The sequence below is a fragment of the Drosophila santomea genome, chromosome 2R (assembly GCF_016746245.2).
Source record: "Drosophila santomea strain STO CAGO 1482 chromosome 2R, Prin_Dsan_1.1, whole genome shotgun sequence".
Lineage (NCBI taxonomy): Eukaryota > Metazoa > Arthropoda > Insecta > Diptera > Drosophilidae > Drosophila > Drosophila santomea.
The window spans coordinates 16,686,480-16,714,289 of NC_053017.2; the positions used below are offsets into that span (position 1 = coordinate 16,686,480).

The 27,810-nt window shown below is 45.2% G+C and overlaps 6 protein-coding genes across 18 annotated transcripts in view; 5 read left to right on the forward strand and 1 right to left on the reverse strand.

Annotated features, from left to right (window-relative positions):
- Positions 1–1,066: 1,066 nt before the first annotated feature.
- LOC120446677 (trypsin alpha-3) lies at positions 1,067–1,983 on the forward strand. Its single transcript, XM_039627751.2, has one exon. The coding sequence runs from the start codon at positions 1,084–1,086 to the stop codon at positions 1,864–1,866; it is 783 nt and encodes a 260-aa protein (XP_039483685.1). The 5' UTR covers positions 1,067–1,083; the 3' UTR covers positions 1,867–1,983.
- A 511-nt stretch (positions 1,984–2,494) lies between these two features.
- LOC120444460 (myeloid leukemia factor) lies at positions 2,495–6,639 on the forward strand. 6 transcript variants are annotated; one of them, XR_005615669.1, is made up of 6 exons: positions 2,495–2,655; positions 3,323–3,543; positions 3,604–4,132; positions 4,682–4,873; positions 5,208–5,491; positions 5,924–6,062. XR_005615669.1 is itself a non-coding variant. In XM_039624127.2 (5 exons), the coding sequence occupies exons 1-5, from the start codon at positions 2,600–2,602 to the stop codon at positions 6,042–6,044; spliced, it is 1,119 nt and encodes a 372-aa protein (XP_039480061.1). In that variant the 5' UTR covers positions 2,496–2,599; the 3' UTR covers positions 6,045–6,639. The 6 variants fall into 6 exon arrangements, 4 of the variants coding, with proteins under 4 accessions (XP_039480061.1, XP_039480063.1, XP_039480062.1 ...); XM_039624127.2 differs by lacking the exon at positions 5,208–5,491 and having other exon boundaries at positions 2,496–2,655; positions 5,924–6,639; XR_005615670.1 differs by lacking the exons at positions 4,682–4,873; positions 5,208–5,491 and adding an exon at positions 4,305–4,453 and having other exon boundaries at positions 2,498–2,655; positions 5,924–6,058.
- On the reverse strand, positions 6,590–8,002 carry LOC120444462 (thioredoxin domain-containing protein 15). Of its 2 annotated transcripts, none has more exons than XM_039624132.1 (2): positions 7,865–8,002; positions 6,590–7,553 (listed from the first exon to the last, which is right to left on the reverse strand). In XM_039624132.1, the coding sequence occupies exons 1-2, from the start codon at positions 7,878–7,880 to the stop codon at positions 6,691–6,693; spliced, it is 879 nt and encodes a 292-aa protein (XP_039480066.1). In that variant the 5' UTR covers positions 7,881–8,002; the 3' UTR covers positions 6,590–6,690. The 2 variants fall into 2 exon arrangements, with proteins under 2 accessions (XP_039480066.1, XP_039480065.1); XM_039624131.1 differs by lacking the exon at positions 7,865–8,002 and adding an exon at positions 7,611–7,756.
- LOC120444459 (death-associated inhibitor of apoptosis 2) lies at positions 7,819–10,450 on the forward strand. The gene is made up of 3 exons (XM_039624126.2): positions 7,819–8,334; positions 8,799–9,831; positions 9,895–10,450. The coding sequence occupies exons 1-3, from the start codon at positions 7,963–7,965 to the stop codon at positions 9,981–9,983; spliced, it is 1,494 nt and encodes a 497-aa protein (XP_039480060.1). The 5' UTR covers positions 7,819–7,962; the 3' UTR covers positions 9,984–10,450.
- Positions 10,451–10,724: 274 nt separating this feature from the next.
- On the forward strand, positions 10,725–19,930 carry LOC120445083 (sodium-dependent transporter bedraggled). Of its 4 annotated transcripts, none has more exons than XM_039625209.2 (8): positions 10,725–10,934; positions 15,286–16,165; positions 16,295–17,481; positions 17,545–17,712; positions 17,775–18,054; positions 18,111–18,895; positions 18,961–19,196; positions 19,258–19,930. In XM_039625209.2, exons 2-8 carry the CDS (start codon positions 15,355–15,357, stop codon positions 19,784–19,786), a joined length of 3,996 nt encoding a protein of 1,331 aa, XP_039481143.1. In that variant the 5' UTR covers positions 10,725–10,934; positions 15,286–15,354; the 3' UTR covers positions 19,787–19,930. The 4 variants fall into 4 exon arrangements, with proteins under 4 accessions (XP_039481143.1, XP_039481146.1, XP_039481144.1 ...); XM_039625212.2 differs by having other exon boundaries at positions 17,548–17,712; XM_039625210.1 differs by lacking the exon at positions 10,725–10,934 and adding an exon at positions 11,010–11,165.
- A 930-nt stretch (positions 19,931–20,860) lies between these two features.
- The window catches only part of LOC120444341 (protein slit), a 55,709-nt gene continuing 48,759 nt past the window's right edge, over positions 20,861–27,810 (forward strand). For 3 of the 4 annotated variants that reach the window (XM_039623912.2, XM_039623913.2, XM_039623914.2), the window contains exon 1: positions 20,862–21,377. The gene's annotated coding sequence lies outside the window, so the exon portion shown is untranslated. Of the gene's footprint in view, positions 21,378–27,810 lie in introns of all 4 variants that reach the window. The other variant, XM_039623911.2, reaches the window with a different exon arrangement.

Consider the following 27,810-nt stretch of genomic DNA (forward strand, 5'->3'; position numbering starts at 1 on the left):
AAGTGGCATGGCAAGTGGCTTGGCAATCAATTATCCGTTTTGCGCTTGTTTGATGTGCCTCCTCCCGCTCCACCAGCTGCCCTATGCTGCTCCATGGGATCACAGACCCTTTGGGAGGCATCCCAATGGGGGAAGTCAGTGCGAGATCTTCAGACGCGTGCCAGCGGATCGAACTTTGAGCGGATATGGGAACGACGCAGACGGGCCTCTTCAAGATGTTGATTACATCAATCATTCATGTTTACTGTCCCAGTCGTCAGATTTTGCACTTTCCCAACCTGCTGCTTTTAACGTCATCATAAATTCTACAAAATATATTCGGCATTTATTTCCGCGAAACTTCTACGTTTGCTAGTCTTAAACCAATACTGCACTGCAATTACGGAACGCAAACGAATAAACCTTCTTATTCATTCATTAATCACTGAATATTCCTAGTTCTGTTTAGTCAGTTGGTCAGTCATATTGGTAGATATATTTCGATTTCAAGAGTCTTGGACATGTGATAGCCCTGCGCTTTTGCCGATTAAGAGTGGTTATCAACTGGTTAATTATTATCAATTATTATTATGCCAATCAGCCCGATTAGACCAGCTCTTCTTGTACTTTTGCCGCGGATACTCGTGCACCACGGATGAATATAGTAAATAAATCTCGGTCTGCCTTTCCGACACCACTTATCTGAAGACACGATTCCATGGAGCACTTCGAGATTGAGATTACACTCAACGGCTAGACGCCGTCGCCATTCTGGACGAGTAAAGTTCAGTGGCAAATGAAATAGAGTCCATCGATGACTCAGTGGATCGCTTTGCTGATAATCCCCAATTGGGTTCTCCTTAGCCGGCCAGTTGGCTTTGTGGCCATTGGGTCTTTAGAAGAGCACCGCCCAGTTTATAATGGATATAAAACGAATGGAGCTGCGCGTCCTATAAACTTTACGATATCATTGCAGAATTTGATGAAAATCCAAAATACCTAACACGGATGATCGCTAGATTCGCCATTTTGGTGTTAAGTGATAAGAAGGCTACTTCGGTCCTATATAAGAGTCCCAAATCGCACCACTTTTCAGGTTTCACCATGTCGCTGCGGTTGGGCTTTTGTCTTTTGGGTCTACTTGGCCTGGTAATCCACTCGGATTCCGCCTCCATAAGCCCCCACATTGTGGGTGGCGATCAGGCGGACATCGCCGACTATCCGTACCAGGTGTCCGTTCGCCTGGAGACCTACATGCTGCTCCACATCTGCGGTGGCAGCCTCTACGCACCCAAGGTGGTCATCACCGCCGCCCACTGCATCAAGGGACGCTATGCCTCGTACATTCGGATTGTGGCTGGTCAGAACTCCATTGCCGATCTGGAGGAGCAGGGCGTGAAGGTCAGCAAGCTGATCCCCCATGCCGGCTACAATAAGAAGACATATGTGAATGACATCGGTTTGATCATCACTCGCGAGCCCTTGGAGTACTCCGCCCTGGTGCAACCCATTGCTGTCGCCCTGGAGGCTCCGCCTTCGGGTGCTCATGCCGTCGTCAGTGGTTGGGGCAAACGCACCGAGGAGGATGAGGCGCTGCCCGCCATGCTGCGCGCCGTTGAGCTAGAGATCGTCGAGAAGAGCACTTGTGGAGCACAGTATCTGACCAAGGACTACACGGTGACCGATGAGATGCTCTGCGCCGGCTATCTGGAGGGCGGCAAGGACACCTGCAACGGTGATTCCGGTGGACCCTTGGTCGTGGACGGAGTCCTGGTGGGTGTGGTGTCCTGGGGCGTGGGCTGTGGCAGGGAAGGATTCCCGGGTGTGTACACCAGCGTCAATTCCCACATCGATTGGATCGAGGAGCAGGCGGAGGTCTATCTCTAAGGAGTGTTCAAAGCATTCCAAGCTCAACGAGAACAAATTAATCGAACAAATTATTATTTATTATATTACTACAATAATAAATACCAAATGAACATTTAGAAAACATAGCACATCAAACCAACTGGTTTTCCTAATTAAAATAACTTCTTTATGTGGCCGTTCCATTGGAATATTTGCATATTTGTAAATAAAATTATTTACTCATAGGCTATAGGTAAAGATTGTTCTTCTTGAGGAACGGCACAAGTACATTGTAACTAATTTTCTAATATACACAATCGTTAAAGCAACTTCAAGTTTCTGTGCATATTTTAGAATACTTCAAGTCTGAAATTGTCATTTAAAATATGTGACTTAGGATACCATTATTTTTGATTTGTGACATTTTGTATTAGACAAAGTTAGACAAATAAATATCCACATATTAGTAAAAAAGCATTGTCTGTTTAAAAATACATATACTCATTACATATATTTCGTATATATTAGTATATATGTATAGAATAGCGTTTGTTAATATCATAAATATTTAAAAAATAAATTAAAACTATTGAATTTTTAAATATAACGGCCTTTGGTATTTTTCGGAGCTGGTATGTATTTTAGTTGTAGCTGCCGCTGGTATATTTAAGCTAGCAAGATACGGGCACACTGTTAAAGAAAATATTCGTGAAAATTCTGCATACGGAAAGAGGAAAATTCCACCAACAAAAAGCCAACACAAACCAGAAAAATGTCTTTATTCGGAGCGTTGATGGGCGATTTCGACGACGATCTTGGCCTAATGAAGTAAGTACCAAATGCCGCACAAAACTGAACACAATGCGGCTCGCCCTGCAGAAGCCCCATTTATATTTCCATACGTGTGCAGCTAATGAAGCCTCTTTGGGGCGTGGAAAAACAGCAAAACAATCTCAAAACAAGGTGTAAATCAATAATTGGCCCATATGCCCCATAACCAGGTCAATTAAACATGCGTGCCCAAAAATTAGCAATAAATAGCGTGCCAAAATGAACGGTAACCATCTGAGTGTGCCAGTGTGTATGTGTGTGTGTGCAGCATGCGTGAAGTGAAGACGTAATAATCGATAATTTGAATCGAGCGACCGCAGGGAAATGCAATTGGGGAAAATGCACTCGCAGGCAGGCGCTATTTCAAAGGTTTCCCCCTGCCACTGGGACTTTAGATAAGGCCCAACCGCAAAGTGACCGATGAATAGCCAATCGGAGCCTCTTTCTTATAGCAAAACACAGCAGGCTTCGCTGCCTTTATCACTTATCTAGCCACAAATCATTCAGTTTGGCTGTGTTAGAAACCACTTTTAGGCTCAGTTTATAATGAAACGAAAACGTAAAAACAAATCAACCAGTGACCGTACACAAATGGAGCCCCAGTAATTCCCGTACATCAGTCAAGTATCACAAAGTTACTCACCAAGTCATCTTTTCTTTGCAGCAACCACATGAACCACACTATGAACGCGATGAACATGCAGATGCGCTCGATGAACCGCCTGATGAACAGCTTCATGCCCGATCCCTTTATGCAGGTCTCACCATTCGATCAGGGATTCCAGCAGAACGCCCTCATGGAGCGTCCGCAGATGCCGGCCATGCCAGCCATGGGACTCTTCGGCATGCCCATGATGCCAAACTTCAATCGCCTGTTGAACGCTGGTGAGTATTCAATGGTTTTTCGCCCCGTCAAGAGCCCCATCCAAAACTATTGTATTGCAGATATTGGGGCCAATTCAGGCGCATCCTTCTGCCAGAGCACCGTGATGACCATGTCCTCGGGTCCCGATGGGCGTCCTCAGATCTACCAGGCCAGCACTAGTACCAAAACAGGACCGGGAGGCGTTCGTGAGACCCGCAAGACGGTGCAAGACTCGCGCACTGGACTGAAGAAGATGGCCATTGGTCACCACATTGGCGAACGAGCTCACATTATTGAGAAGGAGCAGGACATGCGTTCGGGACAACTGGAGGAGCGGCAGGAATTCATCAATCTGGAGGAGGAGGAAGCCGAACAGTTTGACAGGGAGTTTACCTCACGCGCTTCACGCGGCGCTGTGCAGTCAGGACATCGTGGTGGTGGGATGCAGGCCATCATGCCCGCCCGTCCAGCGGCTCACACCTCGACGTTGACCATTGAACCGGTGGAGGACGACGACGAAGATGATGACTGTGTGATCCAGGAGCAGCCGCCGGTGCGCTCCTCCGCGGGCCGCCATTATTCCACTGCGCCAACGGCACCGCAGAACAGGTGAGTGCAAGGGATAACGTCACATCCACATCCGAGTCCCTGTTCCGTGCGCGTGATTGTGTAGGATTAGCCGAATAGCTTTTGCTGAAGCCCGATCCAAAGAATCCCCCAACTAACCACAACTCCTCTCACACAACTGTTGCTAAATTGAAACGTTTGTATTTACTTGCAGATATAATTACTAAATCTAAAGTCAATACAGTATATTTTACTAACTATCCGATAAAACAAACAGAATTGCATACTATAAATTTCTGCTAATCACATTCCCAACTGCGTGCAAACGAAACGAATCGAATCGAAATCATAAAATGCACAGAGGTAGGCGGCAACTTAAGCTCTCAACATCTTTCGTTTGTTCAGTTTTCGTTTTGCCCACGACTCCTTTCGTTCGCCATGATCTCACCCACTCACGACGTATAAAAGCTTCGCGTTGAATGAACTGGATCGCCAACTAGCATAGTCCCGACCCCCAAAAGTATTGTTGTAATCTTTTCCAACTTTTCTTCGACTCGATTCCATACTACGACAACTACGACATCGACGCAGTGGCAACATTGCAACAGCAGCAGCAGCACCAACATCCTCGCCAGCAATCTACGATACAAGCAACGGAAACAACAATAACTACGTGAGCTCTCGTCGTTCGTATCTGCGTAATGGGCATGGCCTGGCCACGCCGCGCCGCCCACTAAGGACACCCCCATCCTCGCCGCTGGCCACGGTGTCCACTTCTCCAAGGTTTGTTCAGTTGGGTTCGGCTGGAGCCGGCAATGCGGGATTAACCTAGTTACATAGACTATGTCGGCTTCGAATCTCATTTCAATCTGCTTGTATAGTCCTAACCCAAACCGTCTTCGGACAGCCGAAGTTTAATGCAAGGGTGGTCCGATAAATGGTTAACAACTTTCTTGACTTAATGGAACCAATATTGTTTATTGTTTTCGAACTCTACATAGGCTTCATGGGTAGCAACGATTTGATCTTGTAATATACCATTTACCCAAGTGTATTAACGACATATCGCTCTCTCTTCTCTTCTCCATCAACATTTTGTACTTTCCAAATCATGCAGAGATTGGCGTCTTTATAATTCGCGGTACCACCGCAAGTAGAGCGGATACAGTACCAAATACATAAACCGAAACCTATGCTAATCCAGATAAATATCATAAGTAATCAAGTCAACGACGAGAAACTCGGCTTTCGGCTGGCTTCGACGTAACCACATGCACTCTACTAACCGAAGGCGGCACCAACGCTACGCTCCGCTTCATCGCCACAAGAACTTCGAACTTCAAACAGCAGCAACGCCACATCTCCGTGCCGGCAGCTCAGCACTACGGCCGCAAGCTACGTGTAAGGCCGCACCTTCCCACACACATCTAACTCTCTGTCTGCATACTCGCATTTTGACCCGCCCGAAAGAGCATCGCCTATCCGTATGACATGTAGACCACAATCTGCGAGAGCCCACACTCGACGACTTACCATACTACGCGACGACGCCCAATTGGCTATCGACGATAATCAAAATTTGAACCATGTTGCTGCTGCTGTTGCTGCGCCACCTCTAGCGACACTATGCGTGAATCCTACGAATCCATCACTCGCTTGCCTACATCATCCATCATTGCTCCTTTGACCTTCTCTTCCTGTTTTCAAATTTTCACTTGCGTTCGAATTGGCCTGTGTACGAATGATTATATGTACCTTTTGTTTTGTATGCCTACTTTTCGGAATCGTTTCTGTTAATTAATGAACTGTATCTGTTTCTGCTCCCCCCACCAGCATACATCCACATCCCTATGCCGCCCATCCGAGGCGCCAACAGCGCGCGGTAAAGCATCACCACACGGAGGACGAAGCGGCCAGCTCCTCCAAGGCGGGCAAGCGCGGCAAGAAGCAGTAGTAGCAGCGTGATCACCTCTATGCCAACATCTTCCAAACCGCACACTCAAAAACAATGGGAAGCAAGCGTTGGGTTCTGTTCCAGAGCATCTTTATGTTATAGCAGAAGGAACCATTTCAAATATTTTTAACAAACACATAATTCTTTACTAGTTCTATCATATGTCATATCCTGCGTGAGTCGCCCTCAGTTTAACACTAAAAATTGTACAAGTTCAAGCTACTGTTGATGCCCACGCAGGATATAGATTAACTTGCTTACACTTACTTAAGACAAATGTGACTATTCAACGCCGAAATCATTACACTCTCACACCCAATCAAAAAAAATTCAATGAAAGTAATGGAATATATATGAAATCGTATTTATAAGTTTGAATTATTTGATTAATTCTCAAGTTTCTAGATTTTGTTAGCCACTAAGCTTTAAATTATGGATGCCAGTTACCGTGCAAATGAACACAAGCGATTTGAAGGCTCCGAACGATAGAAAACCACAATTACCAATTACCAATTCCCCAATACATGTAATTCGTAAGGCCTAAGTAAATGTTGATGTGAATTTAATTAAATGGTAATTACATTATAATAGTAAATCCAATGTTTTCTACTTATGCGACTAATTGAGAACTAAACTTATTAACTGACTAGTCCACCATCTCCATTTGCGTCTCCTCCGATTCCCGCCAATTGCGCTGCACCATCTCCACCAGCTGCTTCCAGAAGACCGTCTGACGCAGGTAGTTGGCAAGGCAGGCGAGTATAAAGGCCCAGGCGAGGCCCAAATAGTAATCCGTCTCCACAATGGGTTTATTGGACAGCGGCTCGGTCTCTGAGCGAAGGACGATGGCCGGATCAATGGCCTGTGGATCAACAGTTTTCACATTGGTGTGACGCATAATGAACCTGGCAAAGCTGCGCTTCTCCGAGTCCTTCCATGATGGATCGTATTTGATTAGCGGCCTGCCCTGGTGGAATATCATCAATGTCGGCAGCGAAACGATACCAATCTCGGCATTCAAGCGACCAAACTCATAGGCGTCCACATAGGCGATAGGCAGCGTGGGAAAGAAGTGGGGCAGCAGGTTTACCACCGGAGCGACACGAGCGCACTCCAAGCTGGTTGCGGTGCAAAAGTGGACAACCACACAATTGCCCGGCTCGTGGCGCTTGGTGGCATTGCCCACGGGCTTTAGCAGATTCAATATCTCCTTGGCACTTCGCATTATAAGCAGTCTCGGCTCGGTTGCTGTCTCATTTTCTGGTTCCCGCTGCAGGCACTTGATCATAATAGGTGGCTTTCGCACCGGAGGCAGCTGGTTGAGGTGCAGGATGTGCTCATCATCCGGCGCACACATGCGTCGCTCCTCCAGCAGGGCAAATGTCCAGAAGCTATAATGGCACTGGCCACGGGAAATTCCCAAGGAATCCGCCGTCCCAAATAGTCCGAAATACTGCAGGGCACTTTGTAGTCCGGAGAGTTCCGCCTGACCGTGCGCGGCGCAGAGCACTGTGGGAATATAAGTATGTCAATACTCGAAGAACTCGAAATGAATAAATAACGTACAAAATATAAACAAGAGATTTTGGTTCATTTTATCGTTGCTCGAACAGCTGTTGAAATAGTTGGCTGTTATATGACACTCAATGAATACCTGAAAACTACTTGGTTTTAGATATACCGACTATCAAGCTAAACTGCTTGCCCTGCTTTCGCCAAGCAGTTTCCATTAGGACGGTATGTCATCGATGAAACATTGACGTTTATCGAAAAACATCGATGCAGGGTTTTACATCGCTACAATAAGTTTATATTTTTACCTTGCCTTGTTTTCATTTTCGTCTGCGCTCGCTGCTGGTTCCCTTGGTGACATTACATCATTGGTGGATCCATTGTGATCCAAAACAGTCGCCCCACGATGACGGAGCAGCACATGGAGCTGGAGAGCGTTCGCCTGGGGACGTTTGGGGAATGGCCCCTGAATGCCCCCGTTTCCGCGGAGGATCTGGTGGCCAATGGTTTCTTTGCCACGGGTAACTGGCTGGAGGCCGAGTGCCACTTCTGCCACGTGCGCATCGACCGCTGGGAGTACGGCGATCAGGTGCCGGAGCGCCATCGCCGTTCCTCGCCCATTTGCTCCATGGTTCTGGCTCCGAATCACTGCGGCAATGTGCCGAGGAGTCAGGAGAGCGACAAGGAGGGCAACAGCGTGGTGGACAGCCCGGAGTCTTGCGCTTGTCCCGATCTCTTGTTGGAGGCCAATCGCTTGGAAACCTTCAAGGACTGGCCGGTGAGTACCCTGAGTTGGTGTCGCTTGCTTCTGGTGATTCACCAAAGCGTGCTCTTTGTAATCACTATAGGGTTTCAATTTCAAGCTTACTATAAGTACATACATATGTAAGTTTGTTTACGTAGTTAAAATGTAGCGTAAATAAGCGCAGGGAAATCCCAGCCTAATAATCTCGGAAACCTTTTGTATACGAACAAGAAAGGTCTTGTGAAATATGTAACCTGCCAAATTAACACAATTCAGCTGAAAGATGTTTGGAAATCAGTTGGAGCAAAAAACTAGTTCTTTGAAATTAGCTAAACTCAGCGTAACGTATTTTCCACGAAACGAGTTTAGAAATTGGATTAGGTACTTCAAATTTAGTTCATTGACATTTTTTTTCATGAGTAATTTTAAATCCTTTGAACTGAATAATTTTAAATCTAGGTCAACTTTAATTTAAAATGTCACCATCTTCCTTTCAGAATCCCAACATCACGCCGCAGGCTCTGGCGAAGGCTGGTTTCTACTACCTTAACCGCCTAGATCACGTGAAGTGCGTTTGGTGCAACGGAGTTATTGCAAAATGGGAGAAGAACGACAACGCCTTCGACGAGCACAAGCGCTTCTTCCCACAGTGTCCTCGTGTTCAAATGGGTCCACTTATAGAGTTTGCCACCGGAAAGAACCTGGATGAGCTGGGCATCCAGCCCACCACCCTGCCACTGCGTCCAAAGTACGCCTGTGTGGACGCTAGAATGCGAACCTTCTCCGATTGGCCCATTACCAATATTCAGCCCGCTTCTGCTTTGGCCCAGGCTGGCTTATATTATCAGAAAATAGGCGACCAAGTGCGCTGCTTCCACTGCAACATTGGATTGCGCTCGTGGCAGAAGGAGGATGAGCCGTGGTTCGAGCACGCCAAGTGGTCGCCAAAGTGCCAGTTCGTTCTGCTGGCCAAGGGTCCAGCATATGTGAGCGAAGTGCTCGCGACAACGGCTGCCAACGCCAGTTCCCCGCCAGCCACTGCTCCAGCCCCATCGCTCCAGGCAGACGTACTGATGGACGAAGCGCCGGCTAAGGAGGCCCTAGCCTTGGGCATCGATGGAGGAGTTGTGCGCAATGCCATTCAGCGCAAGCTATTGAGTTCCGGCTGCGCCTTCGCCACGTTGGACGAACTATTGCATGCCATTTTCGACGAAGCAGGCGCAGAAGCTGCACTGGAGGTGCGTGAGCCCCCCGAGCCAAGTGCTCCTTTCCTTGAACCATGTCAGGCCACCACTAGCAAGGCGGCATCTGTGCCAGTAGCGGTGGCCGATTCCATCCCAGCCAAACCACAGGCAGCTCCCGTTGCGAATATTTCAAATATCACTGACGATCTACAAAAGATGTCGGTGGCCACACCGAACGGAAATCTCTCACTAGAGGAAGAAAACCGCCAGCTTAAGGATGCACGTCTGTGCAAGGTGTGCTTGGACGAGGAGGTTGGCGTGGTGTTCCTGCCCTGTGGGCATTTGGGTGAGTCGTTGACCTATCATGTACCTAAGCGGTAGCTAATTTTCTGTTCTTCCAACTGTTTAGCCACCTGCAACCAATGCGCCCCCAGTGTGGCCAATTGTCCCATGTGCCGCGCAGACATCAAGGGATTCGTGCGCACGTTCCTTTCGTGAAGCGCATATCGACATCATACAGAGTTCACCAGCTAGTTGTTAAGCGAATCAATTGATAGCACCCACACAAACTACTACAGCGAAGTTCAAATTATCCGGTGATTAGCTAATGCAATACCTTTAATCGTCTACTAAGTACTTGGCCAACTGCAGCTATCCGTTTTTACATTAGCTACGGTTGTGAGTTGTCGTTACTAACTATCGCCTTGTGTCCGAGCGAATCCCTTTTAGACCACACATTATACACGCTGAAAAGACCTTATAGAAATGAACAGCTCTATTTCGCACTGAAAAGGGTATTAAAGCTCCGGCACGACCGCAGATCACTTATGTATTTCTTGTTATCGTACTCTTATTAACACATGTATGTATTTTTGTTGATCATGTTTATAAGCCGCTGATAGTATGGTCTACACACAACTATATGCATTCGCGAAATACGAATAAATGTATATGTAAATGTTAAATATTTATTTTCTGACGTGGGAGGAATCGATTGTATTAATTTATTATTAATATTATTATGGAATTTAATTAGATTCTCTACAATGCTTCTTCGAAATATTTTATTTAGTTTTCAATCCAAACGGTTTTCAATGGATTTGCCCCGTGGGATTAGGCAATTAGCTTTTAACAGTCTGTTTCCACTGCGCACAACTATCTCGATATCATCGCCTTGCTCGTTCGATACTATCGATAGCGGCATCGATGTTTTGACAGCTCTACGCAAAAGTACCAAAATATTGGTATCCAAGCAATCGTTTTCAGCTCTCCGCGTGAAGTCGTGTGCGCTGCTCGTAAGAGAGCTCCAATGAAGCTCTGGTCGCGAAAAACACACAAGCTCCAACGCCAAGAAGTGCATTAGCTAGTGAACAAATTTTAGAAGAACCGAACCAAAGCCACGGCGAATTTTATATGTAAAATCGAAAATTACCAAACGCGCGCTCGTGTGTGAGTATATTCTGCGAGTATTTCAAAGGAAGAGTGCAAGTGTGTGTGTGTGGTGCTGCTGCTGCTGCTGCTGCTGCATTTTACGGAGTGTGGGCGAGAGCGAGCGGGACAGAGAGTGCAGTATTGTGTGGTGTGGCAAGCAGTGACCATTTCCCCCCGCTCCAGCGAAAACCCTTTCAGTCCGCTACCTTTCCATTTTGGAATCTTCTTCGAAAAACACTTTTTCGTACGGTGAGAAACAAAGCGACGCACGCACACACACGCTCAGCGAGCGTTGCTTAGATAGAGACATGGTTGGTGGAAGGGAGGGAGGGAGGGAGGGAGGGGAGAGAGAGCACGACACGTATCTGAAAATCTCAATCTCACAAGTACACACCGTAAATTCGGTGGTCGAGCGTGCTGCGCATACGCGCTTGGCTTTATTCCATTTTTCACATTTTCTTTTCGGGTCAGTCGCTGGAAACAGCTGTGCGCTGTCCCTCCACCTCCCTCTACCCCAACCCCCATACCTTCTGAAGAGAATGACCAATCCACCCATTAAGGTATTCCCCAGCGAACCGCAAAAGCCCAATCAGCGTTTATTTTTTTTGTTCAGAACGGTTATTCATTTAAAACTCTGGATAACATGTGGCTGTGTTGGCAATGTTTTGCAAATACATACAATTTCAACAGCGCAAAAAAACAAAAGCAGGGCGGGCTTTTTTTTTACCGTTCTCTTTCTCTTTCTTCCGCCTGCCAGAGGAGAATGCAAAAATAAACAAATAACAAATTCCCGCTATCTGGACTGCGAATGTGTTCAGAATTTCTATATCCATATCTGTGGAGTGTATACAACGTTTGTTTAGCAATTGACCCAGTGCTTCCCTTAAATATTGAACTCAATTGGAGGCGCAGTTGCAGTCGGCGGGGACTTTATTGACTGCATTACTCATAAGCCAGTCCGAAAGGGGGGATCGAATGCGATAGCCGCAGCCCTCACTTGCTGCACTTATCTGCCTACTAAGAAGTGGCATAAAAACGTGCCGATCCCAACGTTTGATGTTTTACAAGAGTAGCTGCCATGGTGGTAGATAGCTGAAGTACAGTGAACTTGCCCTAAGCTAATCCGTGGTTGATCCGCAGCAGTTACTGTCAAAACCCTACAGATTTGCATAACACACTTGTATTTCGCTGCCCCCATTCGTGGAGTTCATTAAACCCATTAAAGCTCATTACAAGTGAATAAGGTTTTAAGTGCCCTTTTTCGTTTTATTCATATGCCTGATACGTTTCTGCATTATCAGCCTGAGAAACAGTTTTATTAAATCTTAAAATCTCAAAGTAGTAGTAGTACATTATGTTGTAAGCTGCTTGATTAAACAGAGCAGGGTAGTTCTTAGTACTTCCAGTTACTCGTAGCCGGATTCCACTGTGCCAGGGCTGCGGCACCTGCCCGCATCGCAGATCGAACCGTTGAGAGCCTCGCATCTCGCGGTCAGCATAAGTTGCAACCCTAGTCGCTCACTAACACACACACGTGGACATGCTGCTCACGCACAATGGAGCCAGCTCCCCAGTTTGCCCGCTTGTGTGTGTGTGTGCGCATATATGTACATGTATGTGCGTGGCAGCATTAACTAGTTTTATTTGCTTGGTGAATGTCAATTTCATTGTAATTGCACACTCCACGAATAGAAAAGGAAAACAAGTTGGCCAGCGGGCAGCGATGTTTGGCCATTAGTGCACCGCACCTGGGAGTTGCCATTTTAGCCCCAACATTTGGCGAGGTGACCTTCGCCAGAGTTGCCGATCGATTGTGAGTTGCACTTGCTGCGGCGGCAGCTCTAATTGTTTTGTTTACATTTCTGTGCGCGGTGCGAAAATGTGAGAAATGCCAGAAAACGAGAGCGCCAGCGAAATTTAACGGTACGTGGTTGCTTGGTATATACATACATCTCTATGTATGTATCTGCATCTGTTTGTGTAGATACATATGTGAATTTGCGATCAATGGCGCTGCTTCGCTAAATATTTTGACCTCTGGGCCACCAATTAATGTGTGGATGCTGCCCATTCTATTACCACCACGCCACACCATCTTCCCATGTCGCATTCGCACATTTACATTTGTATGTATGTACATATATATGTACATATGTATATATTACCAAAAGCTAAAGAAGTGCAAGACTGGTTGTGCGCGTGCGCGTGTGTGAGTTTCGGAGATTTTATGGCTGCTACGAAGGTCACGGCTAAGCGTATGCAAAATGAAATCAAAGCTAAACCAGACTCTGTGATTCAGTGAGCAGATCGCAGAGCAGCAACTGATAAGGGCAGTTGGCCAAGTCGAAGCTCAGATGCTCTAGTACCTATTGATTTGGCCATATGGTTGCATAATCCATTAAATATCTGGTGTGATGTGCACTTGTCTGTGAAATAATCAGTCTTTCTACTTTCATATTTCTGAAAACAGCAATGTTTGCTTAGATGCATAACCGCTGAACAGCAATCAAACTGCACGAACTTATGCAAGTTGAGTTCGCCGGTTGCCATGACTACTGTGTGCCGCTTTTGATTAAACACAACATTGCCACATGCAATAGAAAACCACCACCGTTTGCCTCGTTTCATTTGCAGTCCTGACCACAGGACTCACGTTTATTTGGAATTCGCCATATCGAATCATTTAGTGATGCCGCTAACAAGTCGGAAATGTCTCCGTTAATACTGAATAAACTCCATCACTCAAGGGTATTCATACGAATAAACAAAAACCAGCGAATATAAAACAATTTTGACGTGAATCGAGGTAACGTGCCAACGATCTCCCCCTTTAAGGCCTAGACTCCAGCACTCCCTTTCCGATTTGATTGTTTATATCGTGCCTTAACAAATTATTAACGGAAGTACATTCACCTGATCAGTTGAATGAACATGAGCTCTGCTCTTTCCTGCTGTTTTATTTTTTTTCGCCTTGCCCACTTGCTCACTTTTTTATTTTTCTTACTTTTTTTTATACTATTAAACATGTTTTCCATATTTTTTCTCAACCATTTGACAGCAGCTGTTGTAGATCTTTTTTTTCATATTTTTTCTAGACGCGATTCACTCACGTGCAAACAATCGTAAAAACGCCAGAGCACGCGCTTGTTTGCATTTGATTGCATTTTTCCATATAATGCAAAGTGATCTTCCCACTGACCTGTCCCAATCGGTGGTTCTGATACGCTTGTGGATTTTACAAACTATTTTCTAGGGCTCTCAGTTAAAGGAGGTCATTTACTATCATTGGATTTTCCAAAAAAAACTGAAAAAAACTCATTTGATTTGACGTAATCTGTACTTTAATGGGAGCAAGTCTTATCGCGGGTACACTCAATTAAATGCTATACAGCTTTGAACTCCGTGAGAAGGTTGGATTACTCATAAAAACAATGTGAATTTGTCTAACTTGAGCTTGTTTTGGGAATCATCGCTTTATTTAGCACAATTTTATTGGAATTCTTGTTCGCTAATTATCGTTTTTCGATTCGGTTATTAAGTTGTATACTTTCTAACGAAATAACTCGTTTGAATTAGTACCAGCTAGTTTGCCCGTTTTAGTAGCCACATCAATTGACTGTTAAATAACTAACAAAAGCTGTTAGTTATTTAACAAATAAGAAAAACACTAAGCGGAGAAATCCGTTTAATCGATCTGTTAACCAAATGAACATTAGTCATTCGCAAAATAGTCACCATTTAAGGAGATTTCTCAGTGCGACACACTTTTTAAGTGGTTCCTTGCTTTCACTTGCCTTTCATAATGTATGAGAATATTTCTTTTTATTTTAAACAGCATTAAACTTATACTCTAACAATATTATGACCTCAATATTTATTTCTTTTTATTTTAAACAGCATTAAACTTATACTTTAAACATATTATGACCTCAACTTTTATGAAATTAATATGACATTTTTTATGATTCATAAATTCTTGTTAAAGTTATTCCAATTGAACGTTTTTGAAATTAATACATCTTAATAGAATTCATTTAAATGTTATTCCATTAACCTTTTCGCACTTTTCAAACTTTTACCTGAAAAATGTTTTGCAATTAACCGGTTAGAATGCTGATTTCACCTTCACAGTTTCCTATTTAGTTCCTAATGCAATTAAATAAATCACTTAGCTTCACAGTTTTTGTGTAAGATACATGTTACTAAAAAACTATCTAATCAAAGAGAAAATGCTTTAATTGCCACTTAAAACCAACTGACCACTCTTTTTTCTTTCTTTCCCTAACTTCTTGGATCTTTATTTTTTGTTCTTTATTTGTTACCATTTCAAATGTGCGGTCCTAATCAACACTTTTTGTATCCTTCGCAGGACCGACTTTGAAGCTTCCCAACACTGCCGGCAGGACAAATCAGCTGCGACATCCGGCAATGCACCAAGATGAGCAGTAAGGAGCAGCAAGCAGCAGGCCGGGACTTTAAGCGCAATTCAAATGCCTACTCCAGCCTGCCGCCTTCAGGAACGGGAGCAGCATCCTCGGGAGCAGCACTGGGATCTGGAACTGGAACTGGCAAAAGAGCCCGCGGCAAACAGCAACCATTGGAGCAGGAGCAGTATGGACTCTCGAACAGCCTGTCCAGCGAATCGATACGGCAGGCCTGTGCCTACTACGACGACGAGTTGAGCGATGAGGACCTCATCGAGATCCAGCAGACGCCCCAATCCTTTCACCAGCAAACAAAGCAACCTCTTCAGCTGCAACCAATCAGCTTTAGATTGGGTGATGATCTGGGGGACGAACGAAGTGCCTTCTGTGGCAGCCAGGAGATGCAACAGGCGCCATTGAGCACGCCGATCAAACAAGCTGCTGAAACGGATGAAGCCTTATGTGTGCTCAGCGAACTGGATGCCATTCTGGATGTACACGATGTGTCGCACCTGAATGGCACCTGCTCAAGCGGATCTGTAAACTCCGGCAGCGACGATGACAAGGTGGAGGATTATCTAATGGATCTGGACAACTACCTGGAAGAGATGGATAATGCCTTAAGCCGCGAAGACTCGCTCATCATCATTGACGGCCACACCAGCCTGAAAAGAGAGCCTAGAACCAGAACTCTGCCTTTAAGTAGGAAAAAGAAGGCAAATAAAAAGAGGAGCGATGATCAGGAGGCGGCCCAAGGTGATTTCCAAAGAGAACATCAAATAAGGAAGACGTTCAGCTGTTCATTAAGGCCCACCAGCCAAATAGGTTCGTAATCTCTTTTACGTGAATAGCCAAGCCAAAAGCATCTGGTAATCCAATAGAATTTGACTTGAACTTGCTCTTAGGTCGGCTAAAAATTTATGTAACACTATTCTAAACTCGGCTATTTTCTAGCTTCCTCTTCCGGATCATTGGAGACTTCCACGGAACCCGTGATGGACGTTTGGAGGCGACAGTCCATGCGTCGTGCCCTGCAGCAGGAAGACACCAAAGCTACAGTTGAGGCGGAAGGAGAGGAAGACGATATACCCACCTTATTGGTGGAGTTGCCCCCGCGACGCGAAGCGGAAATGCGTCGCTGTTTTTCCCAAGGCGATTGCCAAGCTTCAGCCGCGACTTCGGGTGGCTCTCAGATGCTCACAGAGGCACACATCTTCGACAACCTCCTGCAAACCAACGCACGAGCATCGAGCGAAGAGCCGCGACCCCGCCAGTATGGTCGCCGCTTGGAAGGACCTCCGACCCCAGTTCGTTCCTTGATTCTAGCCCAGAGTCGTCCGCAAAGCGCTCCGACGAGAGTGCAGTTGAGGGAACCGCAGCTGCAGGACACGCCCACGCATCCTATTATGTCCACCTGTTCGGAACTCAGCTCGGCGCGCTCCTCTCGAATGCCCAGTCCAGTTTCCCTGCCTTCGGACAGCAGCAGCAGCGGAAGCAGTTCTGCTGAACAGGATCAGGAGCCGGATCCGGTGCAAACCACGACCATGTGCAGTGCCAGTAGCACTACGCCCCTGGAGCCGCTGCACCAACTGCAATTGCTGCTGCGCGAGAAGTGCGGTTTCAACAGCCAGTGGCCCCACGCCGGGAGTCGTACCCTTGCTCTGATTGGATGCACTTTGGGAGTCTTTAATATGTGCCGATTTGCCGTGCTCACCATTAACTTTGGTGGCAACTTTCTGCTGCAGTTTCTTCTGCTCTCAGTAATTTTCGGCATCCCACTTCTGTGGCTGCAAATGTGCTTGGGTGCCAAAATTCGCGCTGGACCCGTTTCCATGTGGAAGATCAGTCCAATTTGCGCAGGAGTGGGCATAGCGCTGGTAATGGAGCAGTGCTTTCTGGCCTTGTATTCCACGGTATCACTGGCCTGGATTTTAGTGTACCTTAGGGATGTGTTCCCGACAGCCTCTCGCAGTGGATATCGCTGGCAGGAGATGGCATTCCCCTATCGCTATGATGCATCGAATGCTACTGGGAACCTTACGCAGACTGTGGCCGAGTACTTCAACGTGGTGGTGCTGCAGCGACTGCATCTGGCCAAGCATCCCGATGCCAGCGGAATACGATTCCACGTGAATGATCGGGTAAGTTCCACCCTCCCCACTATCCCGCTTCCCGTCTAACTGACTCACTGCCACTTCCTTCAGCAGCTGGCCTTCTATCTGGCCCTCATCTGGGCGGCCGTGTTCCTCATCCTCTGTAAGGGTCTGAAGTCCTTGGGAAAGTTGGCTTACATCATCTACACTCTGCCCTTGGTAGCTCTTGCGGTAGTGACGGCGAAGTTTGTCTATGTCGTGGATCCCAGCAGGATACAGGTGCGTTTGTTACCAGACGTCAAAAAACTCTTTAAATAATTGATATGCTTTAATTTTTGTAGAACATCTTTGCGGCCAGCGATTTCGATGACTTTCTGGTGAATTCAAACAGCTGGACGGCGGCCACGCAGGAAACGTTTCTTACTTGGGGCCTCCTAGGTGCATCCGTAATCGCTATTACGAGCAGAAGCCACACCAATGCCAACAAGGCCGCTTTGAGGAGGGATGCGATTCTCCTGGTATTATTTACCCTCATCGGATTGGGCTTGATGGCACTGCTAGCTCTGTGTTGTGCACAGATTCTGTGGCAGCATGGCTATGTTTATGTTCCAGGATCGTTTGGTAAGTTTTAACCAGCTTTTCCTTTAGTTTTTAACTAATTTTATTATTTTATACAGAAAATCCTGATTGCTACGCGTCTATTTACTCGCTGCAATCAAACACCAATCCATATCTGCTTTCCTACCCGCGCTCGCTGATTCCTCACTACTCCTCATTCATTGGAGAGACTTACAGAAGAAACCGCACCATGATTCACGTGGAGAGCGGGTTCCAGGCCCTGCGCTTCATCTCGGAAATCTTTCCGGCCGTGCTCTCGCTGGCCAGTGATAGCATATCGTGGGTTTGGGCCGCAGTGGCCTTTGCAACCTTCGCCGGATTTGGCTTAGCGCAGTTGTGTGTGATGTGGAAACCCATCTCAAGTGCCTTAGGTAATTCCACGAGCTCGGTGTTGTTGAGCTGCGTGACTGGTCTGCTTCTAAGCATCCCATTCGCCACCGAGATGGGCATCTCGATCCTGTACTATGTAGATTTTCTACTGGGCGGCTCCTGGTTCATTCCGATCATCTGGACTGCTCAGATTTTTGGCGTCTTTCTAATACGGGGACGTCCCTACAACGGCGATGACTTGGTAAACGATCTGAGACTTTGTGGATCCATGTCAGCATTCCTGGCTTTGTCCTGGAACGTTTTGCTGCCCATTGGCCTGATCACATTGTCAGTCGTGGACTACAAGGCTTCCTTGTCGAATCAATTCTATTATTGGCGTGGAAAGTCATACTTTACTTATTGGTCTAGGAAGATGGGCAGTCTTATCCAAATTGGAGTGTTATTAGTCATTCCCGTGACTGCTATTATTCAAATCTACCGATATCTGGCCCACGGCCCTCCCGATATCTTGGAGGTGAGTTTATATTAGTTGACTTACCATTTGGCACTTTAATAATGCTCGTTCCCGTTGTCTTTTAGCGCATTCAGCTGCTGTACCGTCCGCCCGAGGAGGGGGAGGAACCTCGTCGTCCATCTGCCCGACAAACGGCGTCCCAAAGTCGTCGTAATGCTTTGGGCCAGACCACGGATGGCGGCCAACACGATGCACAGAATGACGCTCCACCAAAATACACACCACCTCCGTCCTACACCACGGCCACTGGGGCCCGCCTTGCCAAGCTTCTTCGCCAGAGCATTCGTCGCAGCGTGAGGAGGTATAAAAAAACCATACCCCAATACAAACAGAAAAGTTATTAATGACCAATTAATCCACAGGGTTCTGGGAGACTCAAGTCGAACTCGACCCGTGCTCTCACTCGATGCGGAGTCCGCATCGCCAGCGGCACCGCCTGATTACCTGACCATACTGACCAATCCAGCTGGCAGTAGTTTCAACGCAGATCCTTCGCCAGCTTCCAGCAGCAGTCCCGAGTCCATAGAGATCGACCAGCGTCCCGTTGGCTACGCCCAACGCTCGCAATCACTGGGCAGGAAACTGCATCGTTCGGGGGCTTCGACACTGGAGAGGCGACCGTATACGGCGGAGGATGTGGTGACCATACTGCGCTCCTCGGTGCGACACCGCCAGTCGCAGGGAGGCGGACATTTGGTCACTGCCAGCACCCTGCCTCGTCCCCCAACCGCCGCCATGTCCACACACTTGGAGGACGCCTCATTCCGATCCATAGAGAATCTTGTGCTGAACGCCGAGCCGCCGGATAGGACGCCCGGCGTGGAGCTGGAGCTCGAACTGGAGGCTGGACAGGCGGAGGAGTGCGCGCGAAATAATACATCTGTGATTTAACTGACTAATATCGTACCGTACATAGCGTAACTCTTATGCGATCCACATATCCGCTTGCTTTCTTAGACTTTATTAGCGCTAGTTATCTAAATACGAATAATACTTTGTAGTTATGCGAATAATAACGAAAACAACTAGTTGGTATTCCCAAGTGTGAGCTCTTCTGATCCCTATAACCGGTATTGCCGGTCGATCAACCCACCCCATTTCAATCCAATACACATATTTTAGGCTTACGGATCGCGCCTGTCTGCGCAGTTGCCCTTAAAATTATCCCAACAATGGGAGGCCTACGTGCCCTGCTCTCGAGGGCCATCTATTAAAGGGAAAACGTACTTGGCCCTAAGCCGATTAACAAACGTGACCAGTTGAAAAAAAGTGAAAATAAGCGGAAGTCCAGGAGGGCGTAACCAACAAAGGTGCCTAATGAGGCGGGCCGGGAAGTTTCTGCATATTTCGATTAAAATGTCACGCAATTCCTTGTGTTTTCTGTGTGACTTGCATATTGCGTGCGGATTGGCCTGCAAAATAGTTAATCCGCGGATTTTTCAAATCAGCACGAATTGGCGGCGAATATTTGATACACATGGCAGCGCTGGTTCAAAGAACCAGTTCAAGTGGTTTGAGTCCCGACTGTAACTTTTGTGAAGTTCACACAGAAAAATAGATCTACAATACCGTTATTTTGCCTATTTTAATTATTTGTTTTAATAAAAATTATTAGTAAATTAAGCTTGATATGAGTCACAGACAAATTAAATGGTTTGATAGAGGAACCAATATCTGTAGTAAAAGTACTCATTAGACTAGGATGATTATGACAAAATGTTAAATAAATATATATTTTCATGAAAATATATTCCATATGTAAGTAATGAAAGAGTTTTCTAAGCCCAATTAACTATAATATAAGGAGTTTAAGTCGAAGCAAGAAACGTTTAAACTGAGTGGGAAAGTGGTATTTTTTAGGCAATTCTTGCTTGGCCAGGAGCATGCCGGGTGAAGCTATTTCAGCGTCTGGTAACACTGCACGGCAGCGAAACAGAAACATAAAAAATTCGAACGGCAACGAAAGCGGGCGTACGCACGCATCACTTTCAACCGCGTCGCGTAGAGCGTCAAAAAAAAAAAAAACAAATAAAGTAAAAAACAAAAGTGAAGATATCGAAGACCAAAGAATTTGCAATTGCCAAACTTAAGCAAAAAACATAACTTATGCATTGGCAAATTGGAGTCGCGCGTTCTTTGCCAGTCACATTTGCACGGCCATTTTAAAGCCAAGTTAAGGCCAAAGTTTTCTGCCGCGCCGCCTTCGTAAGTCGCAGGTCGAAAAGTGCTCAAACGAGATTTCCACTTGAAATTCCTGAATTTCGTTTGTCTGCGCGAATCGCATCGTATCGAATCGAATTGAAGCACAAATCGCAGCAGCAGCCGCAGCAGTCGCAAAGCAGAAAAGCGCAAAAGTCGAATTTAAATTCCGTCTGCAAAGTGCCGAAAATTAGTGTCTTTGTTGTGTTAGTGTTTTGTTTCTTTGTCTGTGTGGGTGTTACGATTACGATTGGATTAGCGGTGTTTTCGCCTGATTAAAACGGTAAGTGTCCTTGCGTTTATCCTGCGAGCAAAGTTAGTTTGTTAGTTTGCTGGTGCCAAGTTCGGCGCTCACACACTCACACACTTCCAGCAGCGCCACTCACAACTTATTTTGCCGCAATTTGCTCTAGTGTTTTGTATTAGCATTTTTATGTCCCGCCTCGCCAAAGTTGACAAACAAAACGCACACACACACACGTACACACGCACACACGCATACGCACCGACACGTAAGCGCACGCACACAAAGGATTTCATTACATTTTGGGTGGGACGTAACGGTAACGTTGAAGTGTAACGTATAACCCTCCCCTCGTTCTATCTCTTTCCCGCCCAAAGCCCCGAATGCTGTGCTACCGAATTTGTTTTCGCCTTCGCTCAGTTCCGTTCTCTCCTGTTTTTATTTATTTTGATGGCGTATTTTGCCATTCCGCTTTGTTCGAATTGCGTAGCTTGTCGCCTGCGCTATCCTTCCACAGTCCAATCTGGCTAAAAAGAACTGTCGTGGGTCTCACTTACGTGAAAAATAATACAATTCATAAAGCGCTGCTAAAATTACAATTTTACTTATTTTACCTTGGTTTATGATTTTTAACTGTATGATGTCCTCTTCCAAGTTATAAATGCTAGTTTAAAATCTTATTTTCTCATCAAGTAGAACAACAACACATTTAATTTCTCATTAATACTCATAATAAAATTAAACTTTTTTATTCTACTATAGTTATCATAGTACATTAGTTCTAGTTCTACTGTACATTACTCGCTGTCAGCTTTTCTTCCTAGTTTCTGCCAGCATTGAAATGAGTTCGCAATAAATATTGCCCAATGTCAAATAAAAGGGCGATGAGCCAGCCTTTTTCCGCCATGGCCTCTTTCCACATCGGCCTATCTCCTCTATTCGCTCTAATCTCGGGGGACACTAATGCTTTACGACAATTCCTATGCCCTTGCCGCCCAGTACAAACTTAATGCACACATCAATGGCAAATTAGATATACTCCACAGCAAATGTACTAATAACAATCATCGAGTGTGTGTGTGCGGGCTTCCCATTCATCCCATACCACACCATACCATACTATACCATACCATCCCATAAGAAACCGTCCCATTCCATCCCACATACGTCCTCTCAAGACGATTGTTTTGTTGATTTGGCTGTTACTTCCAATACATTGGCATTTAAGGGGCAGAATTGGGATCCACTTATGCCTGCCTTATGTCTCATTTGTCGTCGGGCAAATGGAAATCGTTTTGTTTTTGCCTTGTCAAGTGACAAATTTTCATTGTCTCCCGCCACTAATCGCTTACTTAAAACAAAAAAAAAAGGAAAAAAAAAATAAAGAAGAAACCACGCCGAAGACTCCAAACAAGAAATAAGACATAAGACAAGTGTAAATAAACACTTGAGGAGGGAGCGTGGGATCGGGAGTCACGACTAACCGATATCCTCGGCAAAGTGTGTGCGGGTGAGGGGGCGGGGGCACATACTAAATGACTTTATCGTAAAAGGTACGCATGCCAGAAGTTAAGTCGAGGCCACTTTCCGTTGTAACTTTCAATGGCCTTTGTTATTTGCGCCAATAAAAGCATTTTAATCGATACTCTTGACTTCTGTCAAACCATTCGGATTTGTTATACCCGTTACTCGTAGAGTAAAAGGGTATACTAGATTCGTTGAAAAGTATGTAACAGGCAGAAGGAAGCGTTTCCGACCATATAAAGTATATATATTCTTGATCAGGATCAATAGCCGAGTCGATTTGGCCATGTCCGTCTGTCCGTCCGTCTGTCTGTCCGTCTGTCCGTCTGTCCGTCTGTCCGTCTGTCCGTATGAACGTCGAGATCTCAGGAACTACAAAAGCTAGAAAGTTGACATTAAGCATACAGACTCCAGGGACATAGACGCAGCGCAAGTTTGTCGAATCATGCTGCCACGCCCACTCTAACGCCCACAAACCGCCCAAAACTGCTACGCCCACACTTTTGAAAAATGTTTTGATATTTTTTCATTTTTGTATTGGTGTTGTAAATTTCTATCGATTTGTCAAAAAAAATTTTGCCACGCCCACTCTAACGCCCACAAACCGCCCAAAGCTGCCACACCCACACTTTTGAAAAATGTTTTGAAATTTTTTCATTTTTGTATTAGTCTTGTAAATTTTTATCGATTTGCAAAAAAACTTTTTGCCACGCCCACTCTAACGCCCACAAACCGCCCAAAGCTGCCACGCCCACACTTTTGAAAAATGTTTTGATATTTTTTCATTTTTATATTGGTCTTGTAAATTTCTATCGATTTGCCAAAAAACTTTCTGCCACGCCCACTATAACGCCTACAAACCGCCAAAAATTGTGTTTAAGACTCTCCTTCTCCCTTCCACTAGCTGAGTAACGGGTATCAGATAGTCGGGGAACTCGACTATAGCGTTCTCTCTTGTTTTTGGTTACTAATGGACGTAATGTACACAGTTTTTGGGCGGCATAAATTAAGAACTTATTTCCTCTGTGTATTTTACGTAAATACACAGCTGGAGAAGTGACGCAAATTAATGTTTAAATATAGAAAGGATATTTATATATATTGTATTCTTTTTAAAGGAACCTATAACTAGTACCTCCTTTTATTATTCCCCCGTGTATAAAATTTAGAAAAAGAATTATTCGTATAGTTCTTTCATAATGCTTCATTTAATAAGCTAGAGAAGCAAAGATTATACTACTGTACATACCTACCGGTACCCTGTAAATTCCAGTGTGTGTACTTAGAGTACGCACACGTACTTGCCTCTTTTGGTGGCATTGCCCGCGGCACCTTCACTTGGCGCAGCTTGCCTTAATTTCCAGCGGACAAACCACTTTGTTATCGCCACGCCGAGGGCCCTTTAATCTCTGGTAGTCCCTGGATGGCTGGTCAGACCCACCTCCTTCTCCGTCTGCCCATTGATTTACGTCTCTATTTTCCAAATGTAGTGCAATCGATTTAGATTGATTTTGTTTAAACAAACTGCACAGGGCAGCAAAAGCAGCAGCAGCAGCAGCATAAAAGGCACCACAAAGTGTAATAAATAATTGGAAACGGAATCGTTGGGCTGATTTTAATGCCAGCGTTAATTGCGAGAGCCACCCAATTTCATTTCCATTTCCATGCCCAATCGAAATCCAAATGCCATTCCCCACCAAATTCCCCAATCCCCCCACTCCCCCATACCTTCAACACTTTTATGCCGATGTAGTGATGCCCTAGGCCAATTCCAATTCCTATTCCATCGATGCTTTGGTAATTAGTTGTGAATTGGATTGGGGATCACATAAAAGTGTTGATTACACACTACGATGGCTGCGCCTCCTGCCACGCCCCCTTCCCGGTTGGGTGCCAAGTGTTTTGTTTGTGTTTATCTCGTCTTCGACGTGTCTTTTTGGGTTTTTCGGAGGAATTAGGGTTAGCCGTGCGTAGTGAAAGTCGATGGGAGTGCAGCAGGTGTTGGGTGTTGAGTCCAGCCAATAAACTTGGTCAGCAGGAAGCGCTCCAATTAATCGCATTTATCGCAGGGAATTTCAACTACGCAGCCAATTAATTGGAGCAGTTTGAGATGCCAGATACAGATACAGATACAGAAATTCCCACAGTAAAGTAACTCTAATTGAAATTGCACTTGGCCAGACATTCAAATTATAAAAATGCCTCAGCAGATTTGATTGGCAGCACTGAATTCTAGGCTGCGTAGGGAACCATAAACATAAACCATTTTGTCAATTACAAAAATGCTGAGCATTTTCTTTGCATGTCATGGTCGTGGTGGGGGTGAGTTAGGGTGTTGGGTGTTGTGGCTTAAGCGGGAAACATCTTCGCATAGTTGCAGCAGCAAAAACATCAAAGTCATTTCATGTCTTCATAAATTTGCCCACCAAAAGGGCAAACAAAAAATGTAAAAAAAACAAGAGAGAACGCTATAGTCGAGTTCCCCGACTATCTGATACCCGTTACTCAGCTAGTGGAAGGGAGAAGGAGAGTCTTAAACACAATTTTTGGCGGTTTGTAGGCGTTATAGTGGGCGTGGCAGAAATTTTTTTGGCAAATCGATAGAAATTTACAAGACCAATATAAAAATGAAAAAATATCAAAACATTTTTCAAAAGTGTGGGCGTAGCAGCTTTGGGCGGTTTGAGGGCGTTAGAGTGGGCGTGGCAAAAAGTTTTTTGGTAAATCGATAGAAAATGACAAGACTAATACAAAAATGAAAAAATTTCAAAACATTTTTCAAAAGTGTGGGCGTGGCAGTTTTGTGCGGTTTGTGGGCGTTAGAGTGGGCGTGGCAACATGAATCGACAAACTTGCGCTGCTTCTATGTCTCTGGAGTCTGTATGCTTAATCTCAACTTTCTAGCTTTTGTAGTTCCTGAGATCTCGACGTTCATACGGACGGACAGACGGACAGACGGACAGACGGACAGACGGACGGACAGACGGACATGGCCAGATCGACTCGGCTATTGATCCTGATCAAAAATATATATACTTTATATGGTCGGAAACGCTTCCTTCTGCCTGTTACATACTTTTCAACGAATCTAGTATACCCTTTTACTCTACGAGTAACGGGTATAAAAAGGAAAAGGAACGCGAAGGGGAAGGGGAAGACCTCAGCTATCTTTTTCTGCTGTCTGTCCCTTTCTCGCTATTTCCCTCACTTTTGGCTAAGTGAAATGACCTGCCATTTTGTAAAAGGCCAAAAAATAAGCAAGAAAAACACGACAAGCCGAAAACAAAAAGCTCAAGTCACAACTAATAAGATTGAGTTTAAAAGAGGGGACTGTGCGGAAGAGAAAGAGCGATCAGCGAGGGAAGGTTAATGTCTTATCGACATGCTGCAATCTATGTATTTAATTGACTCGACTGCAATTATAGGGTACACTCTTTATATATATGTATGTATGCATGTACGTATATATATATAAATGTGTATATATATTGAAGTGTCTTCTTCCTGCAGATAAAACGTCGTAAAATGAAAGAGAAATACTTGCCTATAATGATTTCGCATAAATCGTGACTACTCGCCAAAATGAAAGGCGAGAATTTATACTAACAGTGTACGAGGTTGTATTTGTTGGGGCTACAACAAGTAACAATGTAGGCAACGCTCCATTCGCAATTCAGCGTGGAGTGTCGGTCGATGTCAGAGGCTAGTACCCCCAGTACCCCCTAGTATCCCCTAGTACCCACAATTCGCCTCCTCTGACTCCACTTCGCATGCCAATCGTTCGACGTTTCCCGAGAGTCTGATGCTGAAGCTGTAGCTGTAGCTGGATTTTTAGCCGGAGTCTGATGCCTTTGGTCAGCCAAAGTCAGGCAACAAAAATCCGAGCCAAAAAATAAAATAAGCGAAAGACAACGGATCAAGCTGAATTTGTCAAGTCGAAGACTACATACACTATAACTGACGAAATTAATTTTAGTATACAGAGCTCGCAAAGGTTTTGCAAAGTCTCGAAAAGTATGCAACAAAAAACATATAGAGTGATTTTCATTTTGATTTTGATTTCGAAATTGCACTCTTTTAAACACCTTTAAAAGTGTAATGCCCTCTGGCAGGGTATATAAATAAAAGAAAAGGAAACGAAACCTGTAAGCGGCCACAATTCGCGGCCAGCTCCTAGAGATGCGCACGTGACTTGGTCATCCCAAAGATTCCCTTTCTCTTCCCAGTTGGTTTGCCCCCACCCCCCGATCACGTTAGCCAACAAATTGAAATTTATTTGTGTTGTGCCACAGCGTTTAATGCTTATTTATAACGCCAATTAATCGCCCGACATAGATAAAGCGAAGGGTATGGCTGAAAAATCAGGGCAAGAGGAGAGATATATTTTTTTTTTCGAGGAATTCAATGTTGTGCGCGAGGAAATTAAAAGCAAATATAAAATATGACAAACTATTTGCATATTTAATTTGTTTTACAAAAGCCCCCGCGCTCAGTGCATGAAAACATGACAAGTTTATTGGGGCCCATAAACTGGGCTAAGTTATGATTTATGAGAGTGGATTAGGTCATATATAAACATTCATAGGTAGGAGTGTCATTTCCCACGCTCACGCCACCATCTCTAGGAATCAAAAGCTGCAAAAACATTTAGCCACGTTGGGTTAGGGACACTCAGACCAGCAGACAGACAGACGGACAGATGGATCCACAGACGAGGGACAATGTCTCTGGCCATTGCCAAATCGTTAGCACTTGGCACTCTTGGCATCGCATCCGCCAGATACTCGCTGCCTCATCATCACCAACGTCATCGTCATCATCGAAATCCCCGGCTCTCGAGACACGGTTCGTTTCGGGGCTTAGACTTTCAAGTGTGTAATGAAATAAAAATATGTATTTAAACTTTATTTGATTGTCGTTGATTTCGGACGACAGCTCGCAGTCTCCG

Coding starts and splice junctions, on each gene's coding strand:
- LOC120446677 (XM_039627751.2), top strand. CDS start 1,084: ATGTCGCTGCGGTTGGGCTTTTGTCTTTTGGGTCTACTTGGCCTGGTA.
- LOC120444462 (XM_039624131.1), bottom strand. CDS start 7,638: ATGAACCAAAATCTCTTGTTTATATTTT. Junction 7,554..7,610: donor AAATCTCTTGTTTATATTTT/GTACGTTATTTA, acceptor ATATTCCCACAG/TGCTCTGCGCCGCGCACGGT.
- LOC120445083 (XM_039625209.2), top strand. CDS start 15,355: ATGAGCAGTAAGGAGCAGCAAGCAGCAGGCCGGGACTTTAAGCGCAAT. Junction 18,055..18,110: donor TTATGTTCCAGGATCGTTTG/GTAAGTTTTAAC, acceptor TATTTTATACAG/AAAATCCTGATTGCTACGCG. Junction 18,896..18,960: donor GCCCTCCCGATATCTTGGAG/GTGAGTTTATAT, acceptor GTTGTCTTTTAG/CGCATTCAGCTGCTGTACCG.
- LOC120444460 (XM_039624127.2), top strand. CDS start 2,600: ATGTCTTTATTCGGAGCGTTGATGGGCGATTTCGACGACGATCTTGGC. Junction 2,656..3,322: donor GACGATCTTGGCCTAATGAA/GTAAGTACCAAA, acceptor TTTTCTTTGCAG/CAACCACATGAACCACACTA. Junction 4,133..4,681: donor CCAACGGCACCGCAGAACAG/GTGAGTGCAAGG, acceptor ACATCGACGCAG/TGGCAACATTGCAACAGCAG.
- LOC120444459 (XM_039624126.2), top strand. CDS start 7,963: ATGACGGAGCAGCACATGGAGCTGGAGAGCGTTCGCCTGGGGACGTTT. Junction 8,335..8,798: donor AAACCTTCAAGGACTGGCCG/GTGAGTACCCTG, acceptor TCTTCCTTTCAG/AATCCCAACATCACGCCGCA. Junction 9,832..9,894: donor CCTGCCCTGTGGGCATTTGG/GTGAGTCGTTGA, acceptor CCAACTGTTTAG/CCACCTGCAACCAATGCGCC.